We start from the raw sequence: 11,926 nt of genomic DNA on the forward strand, positions 1-11,926 counted from the left end.
CAAAAAAGGATCTAAATAAAGAAACCATGATTTTAAACAGCCTCATCATGGCGTTGATTGGTCAGGAATTAATCGGTAGAATATTTATTTATTTTGTTTATTCATCATCATCAAAAGATAATAAACTTGTTTTAGACGCTTTGTTTTTCTTTTTCTTTTTTGGCTCTGTTTTCTTGATTTCCTCATCAATGATAGATTTTAATTTTCGTTTTGAAGAAGCAGAAGTTTCCCCTTTTCTTTTACGAAACAATAGTCGACCATGTTCATCCACTGCTGGTTGTTCTGGTTCTTCTGGTTCTTGCGGTTTTTCTGGTTCATCTTGATGTATTTCTATCATAATGTTAATTTTAGGAAAACACATGGAAATTTTACCTTTTCCATGACTGTCTAATTCGACTATTTGAGCGCCTTCTAGTTCATCGTAATCTTGATCGTCTTGTCCATCTTGATAGTTTTCGAACTTTTGAGTAGCTTTTTGTTGTTCTTGTTGCTTTCCTCTAAGACGTGCTAGAAAAGGTGCTTCTTTTTGAACATAACTTATACCATTTGATATTTGTTTAGGAGTAAGGTCTTTAGGTGGCATTTATTGAATTGAAAAAAAAAAAAAAAGGCGAAAGAAATGAAGGTAATAGTCACATTTAAGCAACAGCATGATAATGACTGAAAATGTCTTGTAAAAGCTACGTAAATCAATACAAACAAAGTGAATCAAGATGACTTACTTGATCAGAAGGAAACTGTGTCATGTAAATGGTATTTGTTAAATCTTCAATCTGGAGTTCTTTTAATAGAATGTAGAGTATATGTTTACAATGAGCACCTCTCATTTTATGATCATAGCATGTACAATCCAATTTAGGTCCAATTGTTGTCGTATATACCTGATGTCATATTTAGTCTATGGTATGCATCTGCTGTTCTCTTTACCTTGCCTGTGCTGCCTCTCACTAGTCAACATGTTAGTTCATGTCATAGCCGTCTCTTTGTTACCTTTGAATTCATGCTGATGTCTGTATTTTATCATTTCTGATGATAATACTCGAATGCATTCTTTAGAAACTCGCTTTAATCTTGTTTCTAATCCCTATAGACAAAGTCAACAACACATTTTGTTTAAGCAGAACATACGTTAGGCATTGTTGTCTGTGGTGGAGGAGATGGTGGTGGTGGTGTTGATGTCTGTGCAGGACTATAGTCTTGTTCTTTTACAAATTGATCTAGCATGTAGCTGATCTGTTGTTCCGTGTCTGTTGAAAGACTCCATTCAGAGAAACTTGAATCAGTAGATGATATGCTTGTCATAATAATAAAGAAAAGAAATAAAAAAATAAAAAAAAAAATAAAAAAATCGACTACGAAATCATATCAAGTCAAATGAAACCTTGCATATAAGGTAACTCAAACTACGCACTTGTTTTCTGGATAAAATGTGATATTCCACTTTGGTCTAAAAGGACAATAAAGTAATGCTGTATATGACAAAGACTTTGTTTTTCATTATTATGTATATTCTATTGAATAAAAAGCAATATTTAAAATCATAGTTGAAAGAGTTTATATCATTTAGAGTTTAGTTCGAATCATGGAACAAAAGGAAGATCACTTTTTTGTATACTTTGACTATTCAATCCCCGATTGATCTTATTTACTGCTTTCAGTGTCAAAGCCGAACTCGTTTCTTTTTTTTCTTTTTTAAATTATTCTTTTTAGTATGAGTGAGCGTGAACATTTACTTCCTCACCACGGTGAAGAAGAAGTTTTGACTTTCAAGTCTTCTTTCAAGCATACTTTCTATTCCTCCAAGATCAACGTGCTCCTCATCTTTGTTCCTGTTGCTTTAGCTTTCTCGGGGGCTTCTGATAGTGTTGTGTTTTCCTTGAACTTTATTGCCATTGTTCCCCTTGCTAAACTCTTGGGTTTCGGTAAGTAAATACATGATATTGTTCATGTTGGACTGATATCGACTGAATTAAGCTACTGAGGAAATTGCCTTGAGATCTGGTTCTGTTATTGGTTCTGTAAGTGTGTGTGTGAGCCTATTATGTCTAAACTCACGATATATAGTTATTGAATGCTACTTTTGGTAATGCTGTTGAACTTATTCTTGGTATGATTGCCTTGAAAGAAGGTTTGGTTCGTGTTGTTCAAGGTAAAAAGAAAAAAAAAAAAAAGAAAATGATAGATACTTAGATTGTTATTAGCTTCTATCTTGGGTTCCATCTTGTCCAACATTTTACTTGTAATTTATCATTATTGTTGTCTGGAACAAACTAGACTTACTTTCTTCTTGAATAGGTACTTGGTTGTTGTTTCTTGGCTGGTGGTATTGGTCGTGTTGAACAAACATTTAATGCTACAGGTAAGAATATATATATAGTATTCTACTTTACACACATACTGACATGACGTTATTTAGCTGCACAAACACACACTTCTCTTTTGGGTTTAACTGCTCTTTCCTTATTGATTCCTGCTGCCTTTAGTGCTACTGCTGCTCATTCTACTGAAGCTGATTCTGGTATTGTCTACCTTAGTCATGGTACTGCTATCATCTTGTTGATTGTCTATGTCTTGTATTTGGTCTTTCAACTCAAGACACATTCTGACTTGGTATGGAAAGAGAAAGAAGCTTTCTTGAGTTAACCTACCTTATTAGTTTGAAGATGAAGCTGATGAAGATGAAAAGCCTCATACAACTCTTGGTTTCTCTATTGCTCTGTAAGTCTGATGGTTATCATATTGATATACTAACTAAGGATGTTAGCTTATTGTTCATTGCTGGTTTGATTGCTATTCATGCTGAATATCTTGTTGGCGCGTAAGTTGAAGAGACGATATTGAATTCATATTGATGTGTTGTAGTATTGAAGGTGTTGTTGAAGCATGGGGATTAAACGAAACCTTTGTGGGTCTTATCATTCTTCCCATTGTGGGCAAGTAAGTATCTCTATAGATCTACAGTCTAGCTCACCTATCCTAGTGCTGCTGAACATGTGAGTTCAGTCACATTTGCCATGAAGAACAAGATGAACTTGTGTATTGGTATTGCTGTCTCTTCTTCTCTCCAAATTGGCCTCTTGGTCTCTCCTGTCTTGGTCTTGACTGGTTGGGCTATTGATGTGCCCATGACTTTCTTTTTCGAAATCTTTGAGACAGTTGTCTTGTTCTCAAGTGTCTTGGTTGTAAACTACCTTATTGGTGATGGTAAATCTAACTGGCTTGAAGGTGCTTTACTTTTGGCTTCTTATGCTATTGTAGCCTTAGCCTTTTATTATCATCCCATTGTTTAAACAACTTTATTATTGATTAAAACGTTTTTAGTCCATGAACTTGATCATTATTTTCATCAGCAAAACTAAAAAGTCTGCAAAACAACTTTGGCAGAGAGCATAGGTTTTTTTTACGTATTCTTTTAATGTCTTGAGAAAAGACTTGACTTGGATACCAAATTCAATAAGCTTAAATAGAACCTTTTCGAGCGTATCTATCATGAAGCCTTGTTCCTTTGAATGTACTTGATTTGAAGCGATTTTTTTGAAAGCGCATAAGATGTGTTCCAATAGGTCTTCTTCGTCGAAATGTACTGTGTTGACCATTGTAGATATAAAGAAAGAAAAGAAGTATGGCTTGTGTGATTTTATAGACAATACAGCTGATTAAATACAACTTGGATCATTTACTTCTACTCTACTCCACTTGGATCTATTTTTTATTTACAATTTCATAGAATAAACAAGCATTGGTTGAAATACCATCCCAGCCACGATTACCTGATGTTGTAATCATATATTTACAAGTAGGATCAATAGAGATATGTGAAATAGTACCTCCATGATGACCAGGCATGATATGGAATGGAATCACAGAAGATAGTTTAGAGGGTTGAGCAAAACCAGGTTCAGTATCAGGTCGAATGATGAAGTTGGATTCCACAGTGGTATCCCAAATACGGATATTATCATTAGAAGCACTGATAAATACATCAGTCAAAATAATGAGGTTGTATGAGACTACTTTACCATATGATGTGTTTACCATTAGGCATACTTTTCACACAAGAGACAGGACCTGAATTAGCAGGCATACGAAAGGATTGAATCCATGTCTGAGATCCAAAATCATATTCATCCACAGTACCATTTCTTCTTCCCATATAAATCTTGGATCCATCTGCACTCCAAGTAGCCTAGTAAGAAGAGGCATAAGTCATTGAGAGACATGACATGTCCTTTACTTACAGATAAACACCATGGAGGTGTTTTATCAGGTATTGGTAGTTTTCTAGCAGCCTGTGATGGTTCTCTTCTGTCCCATAAGAGACATTGACCATCGACACTTGTGGTCAACAGGGTATCTCCATTCTTTTTATTCCAATACACATCATCGCTGTATGGATAAAGTGGTTGGAATTCAGTTGAAGCAATTTGTGAATGGTGACCCTCATATGACCTAAGCACAGATCCTGTATGGAGGTCCCATTCAAGCACAGATTTATCCCAAGATCCACTGATGGCACCCGTCTCATCCGGTGTGATCACCAAGATGGAAACAGGCCCAGTGTGCTTCCGAAGCACATGATGGCATTTGCCTTCTTCATGCCGAACTGTGGTCAAATTAATGGACCCATTTTCACAACCTTGTAAGGCCCATAATGCTTCTGAGTGCATTGCTAGGCTATAGACAGGTGATAGTTTGGGTTCTGTTGGTCCGCGTGGGACAACTTGTGAAATATCTTCAAATTCATGCTTGACAGTTTGTTCTATTATATAAAAAATAAAGGTGAGATAATGGTATTCTCTCTCTTTTTTTTTTGTTTATTCTTTACCTGGTATTTCTTCATTCTCCCACCAAGAACTAAGAATACCTGAATAGACAACAGAATCTACATAATGATGGCGTTGTACTTGGGTCAGTGAGGTTTTACCATTCATGGAAGCAAAGAAATCCCATTTACGGATATAACCATCTTCAGAACCTGTTAAAACCCATCGATAACAAGTAGTGGTAGCCAAACTAAAGATAGGCGAAGGGTGTAGTGCAGCTACCTTATGCATAAACATCAATGATCATTTCCTTTTCTTTGTTTTACTTACCAGTGGCACACAGTCATATGAATCGCAAGTCAATAGTTGAGGATCAATACGTAAATTGAGTTGTCGTGTGTCTGATGACTGTTCAGATAAAGGAAAAGGTGTCAAAGGATCTATTTTTATGAAAAGAGAAAGAGAGGGGAAGTTAAGGAGACATAAGTAAAATAGTAATAATGATAATAATAACTTATACCTTCTACATCCATCATATCTCCACCTTCATCAGTTAACTGAGAAGTTACTTCATCTAACTCTAAATCTTCTTCATCCGATGACATCTTTCAAGAGAGAAACAGTTAAAGAATAAAAAGCATCGCGTACTTTTTATATATATATATATTAAAAAAAAGTCACCACCAATATCAACATGATCTGAAACAGAAAAAAATTGACGACACTATGATAAAAAGGGAGTTTGGGAATTCAGGGGCGTTTTCTCCCCTTAAAGTAAAGAATGATTATCAGCAGATGCTACGTAGCATTTCTACCCAGTCTCCCTCTTTTTTTTAAAAAAAAATCTCCTTTTCTTCTTCTTGTTCTTTCAATTCATCATGACAATCTTATTAGGAACTTTCGGTGCCTCTAAACAGCCATTGTGTCTGTATACAGTCAATAATCACCTGTATTTCAGTATAGAGGAAATCAATCATGTCTTTTTCAAGAATCAATTGACCTCAAAAACAAATTTAATTCAGTCTCTCTTTAAAGCACATGCTGAAGATTTCAACAAGACAAAGACAGGTCAAATTTATGTGATGAAGAATACAATGAAGCACATGGCCAGATTATTTAATGCCTATTGTCTGGCTGAATTATGCAAATTATCACTAGAAGAAATCTTGACTGAGCGTATTATTGAGCCACTATTGAATGCCATTGATGCTGTGCTTTGGATACCCTCAACAACCATGGTCAATACACCAGACCATTATCTTTGTCTTGAATCACTGGTTGGCAATGAATGGATCTTTACAAGTTATGAACCATCAAAAGAACCAACACCTATTCCTATGTAATCTCTAATAAGCATAAACTTACCTAATATTTTTATTCTAGGCAACCTAGTTCCAATACACTCTACCAATGGCTATCATTCAACTTGATAGACCAACAAAAATCACCTGAAATGATGCAGACACTCGTCTGTGTTGCAAAGACAAAGAAGCAACAACAGGCAATCATTGAAACAAGGCAACGAAAAGCTGCTTTTACAAAACCGCTTGCCATACATTCCAAAAAGCATAAATTAACACGATCACAACATAAAAAACATACTTCATACCCTAAAACATCACTGCCACCTAGTCCACCACCCAAAAAGAGAAAACTGCCTTTGAGTGGTTCTATACCCAACAAGAAGACAACTTACATCATGGACCATGGCAATGATAACCTGAATTTACTAGCAACACAAGCTACGCAGTTAAGAGGCTTACCCTTATCACCTGAAGTCTCTCCTTCCCACCCCCAATCAAACAAGAAAATTCATTAAGGCTGCCTTCTTTACAAACCATTTTAACAGAACTTCATCATCCTATTCGATTCTGATTTTACTCTTCTTTAATAAACATGTTTCTTTTGTGTGCTTAGTAGCCATAATCCACTCATTAACTGAAAGATAAACAGATGAGGAATGGATTGTGTTTGGACAAAAACACATACAATCAAACATCTCACTATTTCAGCTTGAATAGCCCATGGTTTACTGTCAAAGATCCAACCAAAGCATGTCAAGGTAGACAGAACATAAAAGGATACCATACATACTGCTGAAAAAGTATGTTCTTGAGAGCTTAAAAAGAGACCGTTGACAAAGACCAATACTATAAAATGAAGTGTCACATAGACCTGAATGCCCCAAGACACTTTGGGATCGTATTTCTCTGGTGGCATCTCTTGAGGCACCCATGGTATGTCTTGTATGAGACCAGTACGTGGCACACCTCTGTACCATCCAGGGCCATAGAACAAGACCTTGAGTTTATCGAATCCAGGTGTTGTCCAACATAGCTTGAAAAGATATATAAAATGATGACATTGGATAGTAAGAGGATCAAAGGTGTTGATTGGATGAGTCAGTCCGTAAGCAACAGGTTCGTGTGTTCTCTCTTGTTCAAATGTACCAAACAAGATATCCCAAATGATCAGTGTGTCAGCATAATTTTTGTCGATACAGTATGGGTTGCGGCCATGATGCACACGGTGCGCTGAAGGGGTATTGATGATATATTCAAGTGGACCCAAATGACCTATGACTTGTGTATGAATCCAGTATTGAAATAAAGTGTTAAACTGTCGATGAACAAGGTATAGCGAAGGAGGGAAAAACAAAGCACCAGGCAAGTCAAACAACCACAAACAATACACTTGAAAAAAACTCTGTCTTAGCGCAGTGGTTTGATTATAGTATTCAGAAGAGTGATGAACCTATTGTTTCTTGGTACAGATTCACTCCATGCGTCTTACTTTACAACATGCGTAGCCCAGAACAGATTGACTTCATGAGCAGCTCGATGAAACCAGTAATAGCCAAGATCTACAACTAAAAAACACGCTAGCCATACACTCAATTGATGTGGATCCAAGTCCATGATGCGATAATGATCATAGACATAAAGATAGGAGTAAAGCGAGATATTGTACATGAAGAATTTGCTTACTTGTTGCAACATGCTAGCCTATGAAATGATGCTGTGAGTATTCACCGTGATAGATGTTGTGCCTTACACCAATACTGCCAATGGTATCATTGACTGAGTAATGACTACTGTTCCATGCTCTGATCTTTTTAAGACCTTTTCCTTGATCCTTTAAGGCCAATGTCAAGAATTCCAAACTAATGGTCAAAATAAAGAATGGAATGGATTCAGCAATATAGTCTGGTACTTGCTGATAATCATCAAACATCGTTGATTTAGGCGACACTATATAAAAGAGACGACCTAGACCTCCCAAAAAGTAACTTGCCATTGTCAACAATAGTAGTAAAAAAAAAAAAGTAGAGGTGTTTATTGTATTTTTTTTTTATATAGAGTTTGATCGTTTGTGTGATTGTCAAATGTTAAGAAAATAGAAATAGGTAAAAAAAAATTTAATGTCATTATTTATTCCATTGGGTTTGTCTTGCCATCTTGGGGTTTTTTTGTACCTTCTGTACCATGATGATGATCGCTTTGGAATGTCTCTTTGACGTTTTCTTTGATATCATGTAAGTTTTCTTTGAATCCATCTAACATAGAAGGTTTGGTATCGACCTTAGGAGCGGCTTCTAATTCTTGTTGACGTTCTGTTTCTGTAGAACCGGTCACTCTTTGAGGAGGAGCAAGAGGGTTTAAGTTATCAGGAGGATAGGCAGTATTCATGGCTTCCATTGGAATTACTTTTAAGAGAAAACTATGCGATGTGTCTGTATTTATAGACATTTTCGAAGCATATGATGTCATAGGTGAAATGATGTCATACGGCGATCTGCTATATCAAGTACGTTATCATGAGCGACAACTTGGAAAAAAGACATTGAACATCAACAACCCTTGTTTCTTAAACACACATACGCATCAAAATTATCTTGGTGCAAATTGAAACAAAGTTTGAAGGTGAAAACATTTTGTCTATTTTTAGAAAAAAAATAAACATTATATCAATGCGTGAACAATAGCGCATCAAAGAATGGTGCATTGAAGCCCTCTTTTGAGCATTTTTGCTCGAAATGTGTTAGAAATAAATTTATAGAGAAGTATTATGACTACTTGGAGCACTAAAGAGCATGGAAGCATAGAAATATAGGCATTTCGTAGCGTAAATGTGGGGGTAAATGGACAGGAGATGTATAAAATGTGTTGCGCTGCTCGACATCCGTTGTCAGACCGTAAGGGGATGACACTAAATTTATATAGTTATAACAAAGTCATAAACAAAAAAAAAAAAAAACTACAAACAAAACTCTAAATGTATGTACAAGGGAGGAGGTCACTCGTGATCAGCTGCCCTCTTATATATTTGTAACAAGCGTAAATCAAATAAAACAATCTTTCTTTTGGTCCCCGATTTTTATATTTTGTAATTAGACTCCAAAGGATATGGTAGTTAAACTATAGTCAAGGAGTACATACAACATAGAGATCTCGAAGTGCAGAAAGGTATCAAAGAGACCTCACAACAAATGGCTGGTGTCGAGGATTGAAATGAAATGAATCCTAATTCTCCTTCCAGCCGGATGAAAAATCGAGTTTTTGCTGAGAATTGCATAAAGACGCTGCTGTTTGACTTTGGCGCAGTGACAAAAGTTTCAGATGTGTGCTTTGTCAGTCCACTAGTATAGACAGCACAGTAACTTTGCTGCTAAAATGTTTAGCAAATAGGTAAAAATGGTTTTGAGGTTTCTCACTCATATCTCATTATTTCTATAATACAATCAGCAAGCAAACGCATTTACCAAACACCAGAGCTTTTGGCACATGTTTTGAGTATTTAAGCTTGTCGATAGCCCTATTTTTCTTCTTGTAGGGTTAAATAGAAGATGAAGAGTTGTCAGGTTGAATATATTTTCATGAATAGCACCCTTTGGTTTTGAGAGATTTTTGGCTGCTTTTTACAAATCGCTTTTTACAAATCGCTTTTTTTTTTCTTTTTTTTTTCTTTTCTTTTTTTTTTTTTTTTTTTTTTTGTCTGGACCAACTCCAAAGGTATCTCATATGTTAGCAGGTATGTTTTGTAGGTATTTGGGGCATTCATGCGCCTATCAACAAGCTTTATATGACCAAGAAAGAGCAAAAGATTTGCATGAATTGTTGCTATTTTTTTTTTTTTTTTTTTTTTTTTTTTTTTTTTGGTTGCTCCTAACGTATTTATCTGTCTGGCATCTCTTTCACATGAACAAATAATACACTACCAAGCTGTCTATTTACATAAGCATGTTCTGCTAAAAAGACACTGGATCCATCGAATCAAAGAAAGGGAATGTTTACACATCAAGTAGCTTGATCCAATAAAAATACACGATTACTTTACGTGAGAAGAAGGAACAAGTGACTCGCTTTGTATTTGTCATAAAAGGGCGGCCATTGAAAGGATTTCCCAATCAACAAGCAAGTGTTTCTCTTCCCTTTTTTTTTCCTTATCTAAACACAAAACATGAATACCAATTTAGCAGACATTGTTGAAAAGATTGCAAGTCAAGGAAAGAATCCTGATGTCTCCTTTTTAAAAGATAATCCAGAAGCTCAAACAATGCTTCTTTTAGCCCTTTTATCTAGCTCCAATACTACTAACAATAATGATAAGACCAATAATCAGCAAACCAACAATAATAATCTCCCTACGCCAGTTACTTCTCCTACATCAGAAAATACTGAAAAAAGAAAGTTTGATACACTTGTAAATATATCTCCTTCTCCTTCTTCTAGCCCTACAAGCTGTAAGTTTTTTGTTTGTCAGTTAATGAAGGACTAATTTTCTTTTTATCAGTATCCAATAGTTCTAAACCAAAGCGAGTAGGTAGAAAACTAGTGACAAGTGAAGAAGAAGATGTAAGCATTTGATCTCTACAAATAACATGTGTTTATTCTCTCTATAGTCTGATAACCCTAAATCTAAAAGAAAAGCACAAAACCGAGCTGCACAAAGAGCTTTCAGAGAAAGAAAAGAAAATCATGTTCGAGTGTTGGAAGAAAGAGTCAAGGATCTTGAAAAACAGCTTGATTTACAAAACAATACATCTTTAGTTGTAGAAAACGAGCAACTGAAGAATATTGTGAAGCGTCTAAAAGATGAGAATGCTCGACTTTTGGGCCACACAGCCTCTTTTGACCTTCCACTATCAAGCCAGACACAAGATGGCGCAAGGCCGCAGAAAATTGTTCGATCTTCTTTTTCATCCAATAATAATTCGGATGCATCACCTGTGTCTCATTTCGATAGTCTAAGTAGCAATTATTCTACTAGTTCTAGATCAAATACACCACCTCCTTCTAGGCAACTTACCATTGATGATATTCTCGGTGTAGATCAATCTAGTCTGCCTTCCAATGCCTTGATTGATCACTCTGAACTCTTGGGCTTATCTGGTGATCAACTCAAGAGTAGTGATTATAGTACTCAATTGGACGACATTCTCAATCAACACAGATTTCCTTTTACCACAGATCCTTCTCAGTTTGATTTCTTCTATCCACTTCATACTCAAGATGCATTGGAACCCACACCAGAAAAGAAGAACATAGCTCAAACTTGGGACAAAATCTCTGAACATCCTCGCTTTGGTGAATTTGACATGGATTCACTTTGTGATGAAATGAAAAAGAAGGCTACTTGTGAAGAATACGATCATGATAAAGAATTGGAGAAATTAGTGAATGAAATTTATCCTGTTGAATAAAGTAAAAGTAGAAATACATTTATGAACTCATCAATGAAATTCCCATAAAGATACAGGCAAGCGATACATAAGGACTCAGTCGTTCGCCTACTCGAGCTGCCTTCCAAAATAAACCAAGCACACTAAAAGAAAAAAAAAATTCAGCAAAAGTTGAAATGTGTTTCAACTTACCCAGTCTTGTTCTTGTTCAACAAAGAAGGTGCTTGAGCTTTTACATATGTACAAGTGCAGATCAAGAGTAAAATAACAAGAAGTAACGATTGAAAGTTGAAGATGGCAGACTAATCAACTGTTAGTATATACTTTAAGAAAAGATTAGGTACCATTGTGTTGTATACGCGTAGAATAAAAAAGAACCAAAAAACAAATAATTTATTCCCTTCTTTTTATGTGACGTTTTTGTTAGATCAAGCATAGCTGTAAATCTGTATTTAACATTTGAATTGTCAACTCCAAGTCC

The 11,926-nt window shown here is 35.7% G+C and overlaps 8 protein-coding genes across 8 annotated transcripts; 3 read left to right on the forward strand and 5 right to left on the reverse strand.

Moving 5' to 3' along the window:
• Positions 1–68: 68 nt before the first annotated feature.
• On the reverse strand, positions 69–863 carry B0P05DRAFT_538290 (uncharacterized protein; the record flags this gene model as incomplete). Its single annotated transcript, XM_051577823.1, has 1 exon — positions 69–863. A coding segment is annotated over exon 1 (482 nt), but the record flags the coding sequence as incomplete, so codon positions are not given.
• On the reverse strand, positions 772–1,338 carry B0P05DRAFT_538297 (uncharacterized protein). Its single transcript, XM_051577824.1, has 3 exons — positions 1,129–1,338; positions 991–1,084; positions 772–947 (listed from the first exon to the last, which is right to left on the reverse strand). Exons 1-3 carry the CDS (start codon positions 1,300–1,302, stop codon positions 856–858), a joined length of 360 nt encoding a protein of 119 aa, XP_051435618.1. The 5' UTR covers positions 1,303–1,338; the 3' UTR covers positions 772–855.
• Positions 1,339–1,629: 291 nt separating this feature from the next.
• B0P05DRAFT_538301 (calcium/proton exchanger) lies at positions 1,630–3,328 on the forward strand. The gene is made up of 10 exons (XM_051577825.1): positions 1,630–1,922; positions 1,975–2,018; positions 2,065–2,149; positions 2,202–2,239; positions 2,296–2,359; positions 2,417–2,610; positions 2,657–2,718; positions 2,765–2,818; positions 2,863–2,937; positions 2,981–3,328. Exons 1-10 carry the CDS (start codon positions 1,712–1,714, stop codon positions 3,288–3,290), a joined length of 1,137 nt encoding a protein of 378 aa, XP_051435619.1. The 5' UTR covers positions 1,630–1,711; the 3' UTR covers positions 3,291–3,328.
• Positions 3,329–5,512, reverse strand: B0P05DRAFT_538304 (WD40-repeat-containing domain protein). Its single transcript, XM_051577826.1, has 6 exons — positions 5,284–5,512; positions 5,094–5,203; positions 4,826–5,045; positions 4,239–4,759; positions 4,020–4,186; positions 3,329–3,970 (listed from the first exon to the last, which is right to left on the reverse strand). The coding sequence occupies exons 1-6, from the start codon at positions 5,366–5,368 to the stop codon at positions 3,703–3,705; spliced, it is 1,371 nt and encodes a 456-aa protein (XP_051435620.1). The 5' UTR covers positions 5,369–5,512; the 3' UTR covers positions 3,329–3,702.
• Positions 5,513–5,534: 22 nt separating this feature from the next.
• B0P05DRAFT_538307 (uncharacterized protein) lies at positions 5,535–6,685 on the forward strand. The gene is made up of 3 exons (XM_051577827.1): positions 5,535–6,102; positions 6,147–6,512; positions 6,542–6,685. Exons 1-3 carry the CDS (start codon positions 5,642–5,644, stop codon positions 6,636–6,638), a joined length of 924 nt encoding a protein of 307 aa, XP_051435621.1. The 5' UTR covers positions 5,535–5,641; the 3' UTR covers positions 6,639–6,685.
• On the reverse strand, positions 6,651–8,461 carry B0P05DRAFT_586394 (fatty acid hydroxylase superfamily-domain-containing protein; the record flags this gene model as incomplete). Its single annotated transcript, XM_051582514.1, has 4 exons — positions 6,651–7,517; positions 7,562–7,768; positions 7,818–8,014; positions 8,239–8,461. The coding sequence occupies 4 exons, from the start codon at positions 8,459–8,461 to the stop codon at positions 6,651–6,653; spliced, it is 1,494 nt and encodes a 497-aa protein (XP_051435622.1).
• Positions 8,462–9,913: 1,452 nt separating this feature from the next.
• B0P05DRAFT_538314 (uncharacterized protein) lies at positions 9,914–11,814 on the forward strand. Its single transcript, XM_051577828.1, has 4 exons — positions 9,914–10,506; positions 10,557–10,618; positions 10,666–11,747; positions 11,790–11,814. The coding sequence occupies exons 1-3, from the start codon at positions 10,224–10,226 to the stop codon at positions 11,464–11,466; spliced, it is 1,146 nt and encodes a 381-aa protein (XP_051435623.1). The 5' UTR covers positions 9,914–10,223; the 3' UTR covers positions 11,467–11,747; positions 11,790–11,814.
• B0P05DRAFT_468594 (transmembrane protein 167 precursor) lies at positions 11,486–11,747 on the reverse strand (the record flags this gene model as incomplete). Its single annotated transcript, XM_051574438.1, has 2 exons — positions 11,486–11,588; positions 11,638–11,747. Coding segments are annotated over 2 exons (213 nt in total), but the record flags the coding sequence as incomplete, so codon positions are not given.
• Positions 11,815–11,926: the final 112 nt, after the last annotated feature.

This window comes from Gilbertella persicaria (genome assembly GCF_025201335.1).
Source record: "Gilbertella persicaria strain CBS 190.32 chromosome Unknown B0P05scaffold_16, whole genome shotgun sequence".
Classification (NCBI taxonomy): Eukaryota; Fungi; Mucoromycota; class Mucoromycetes; order Mucorales; family Choanephoraceae; genus Gilbertella; species Gilbertella persicaria.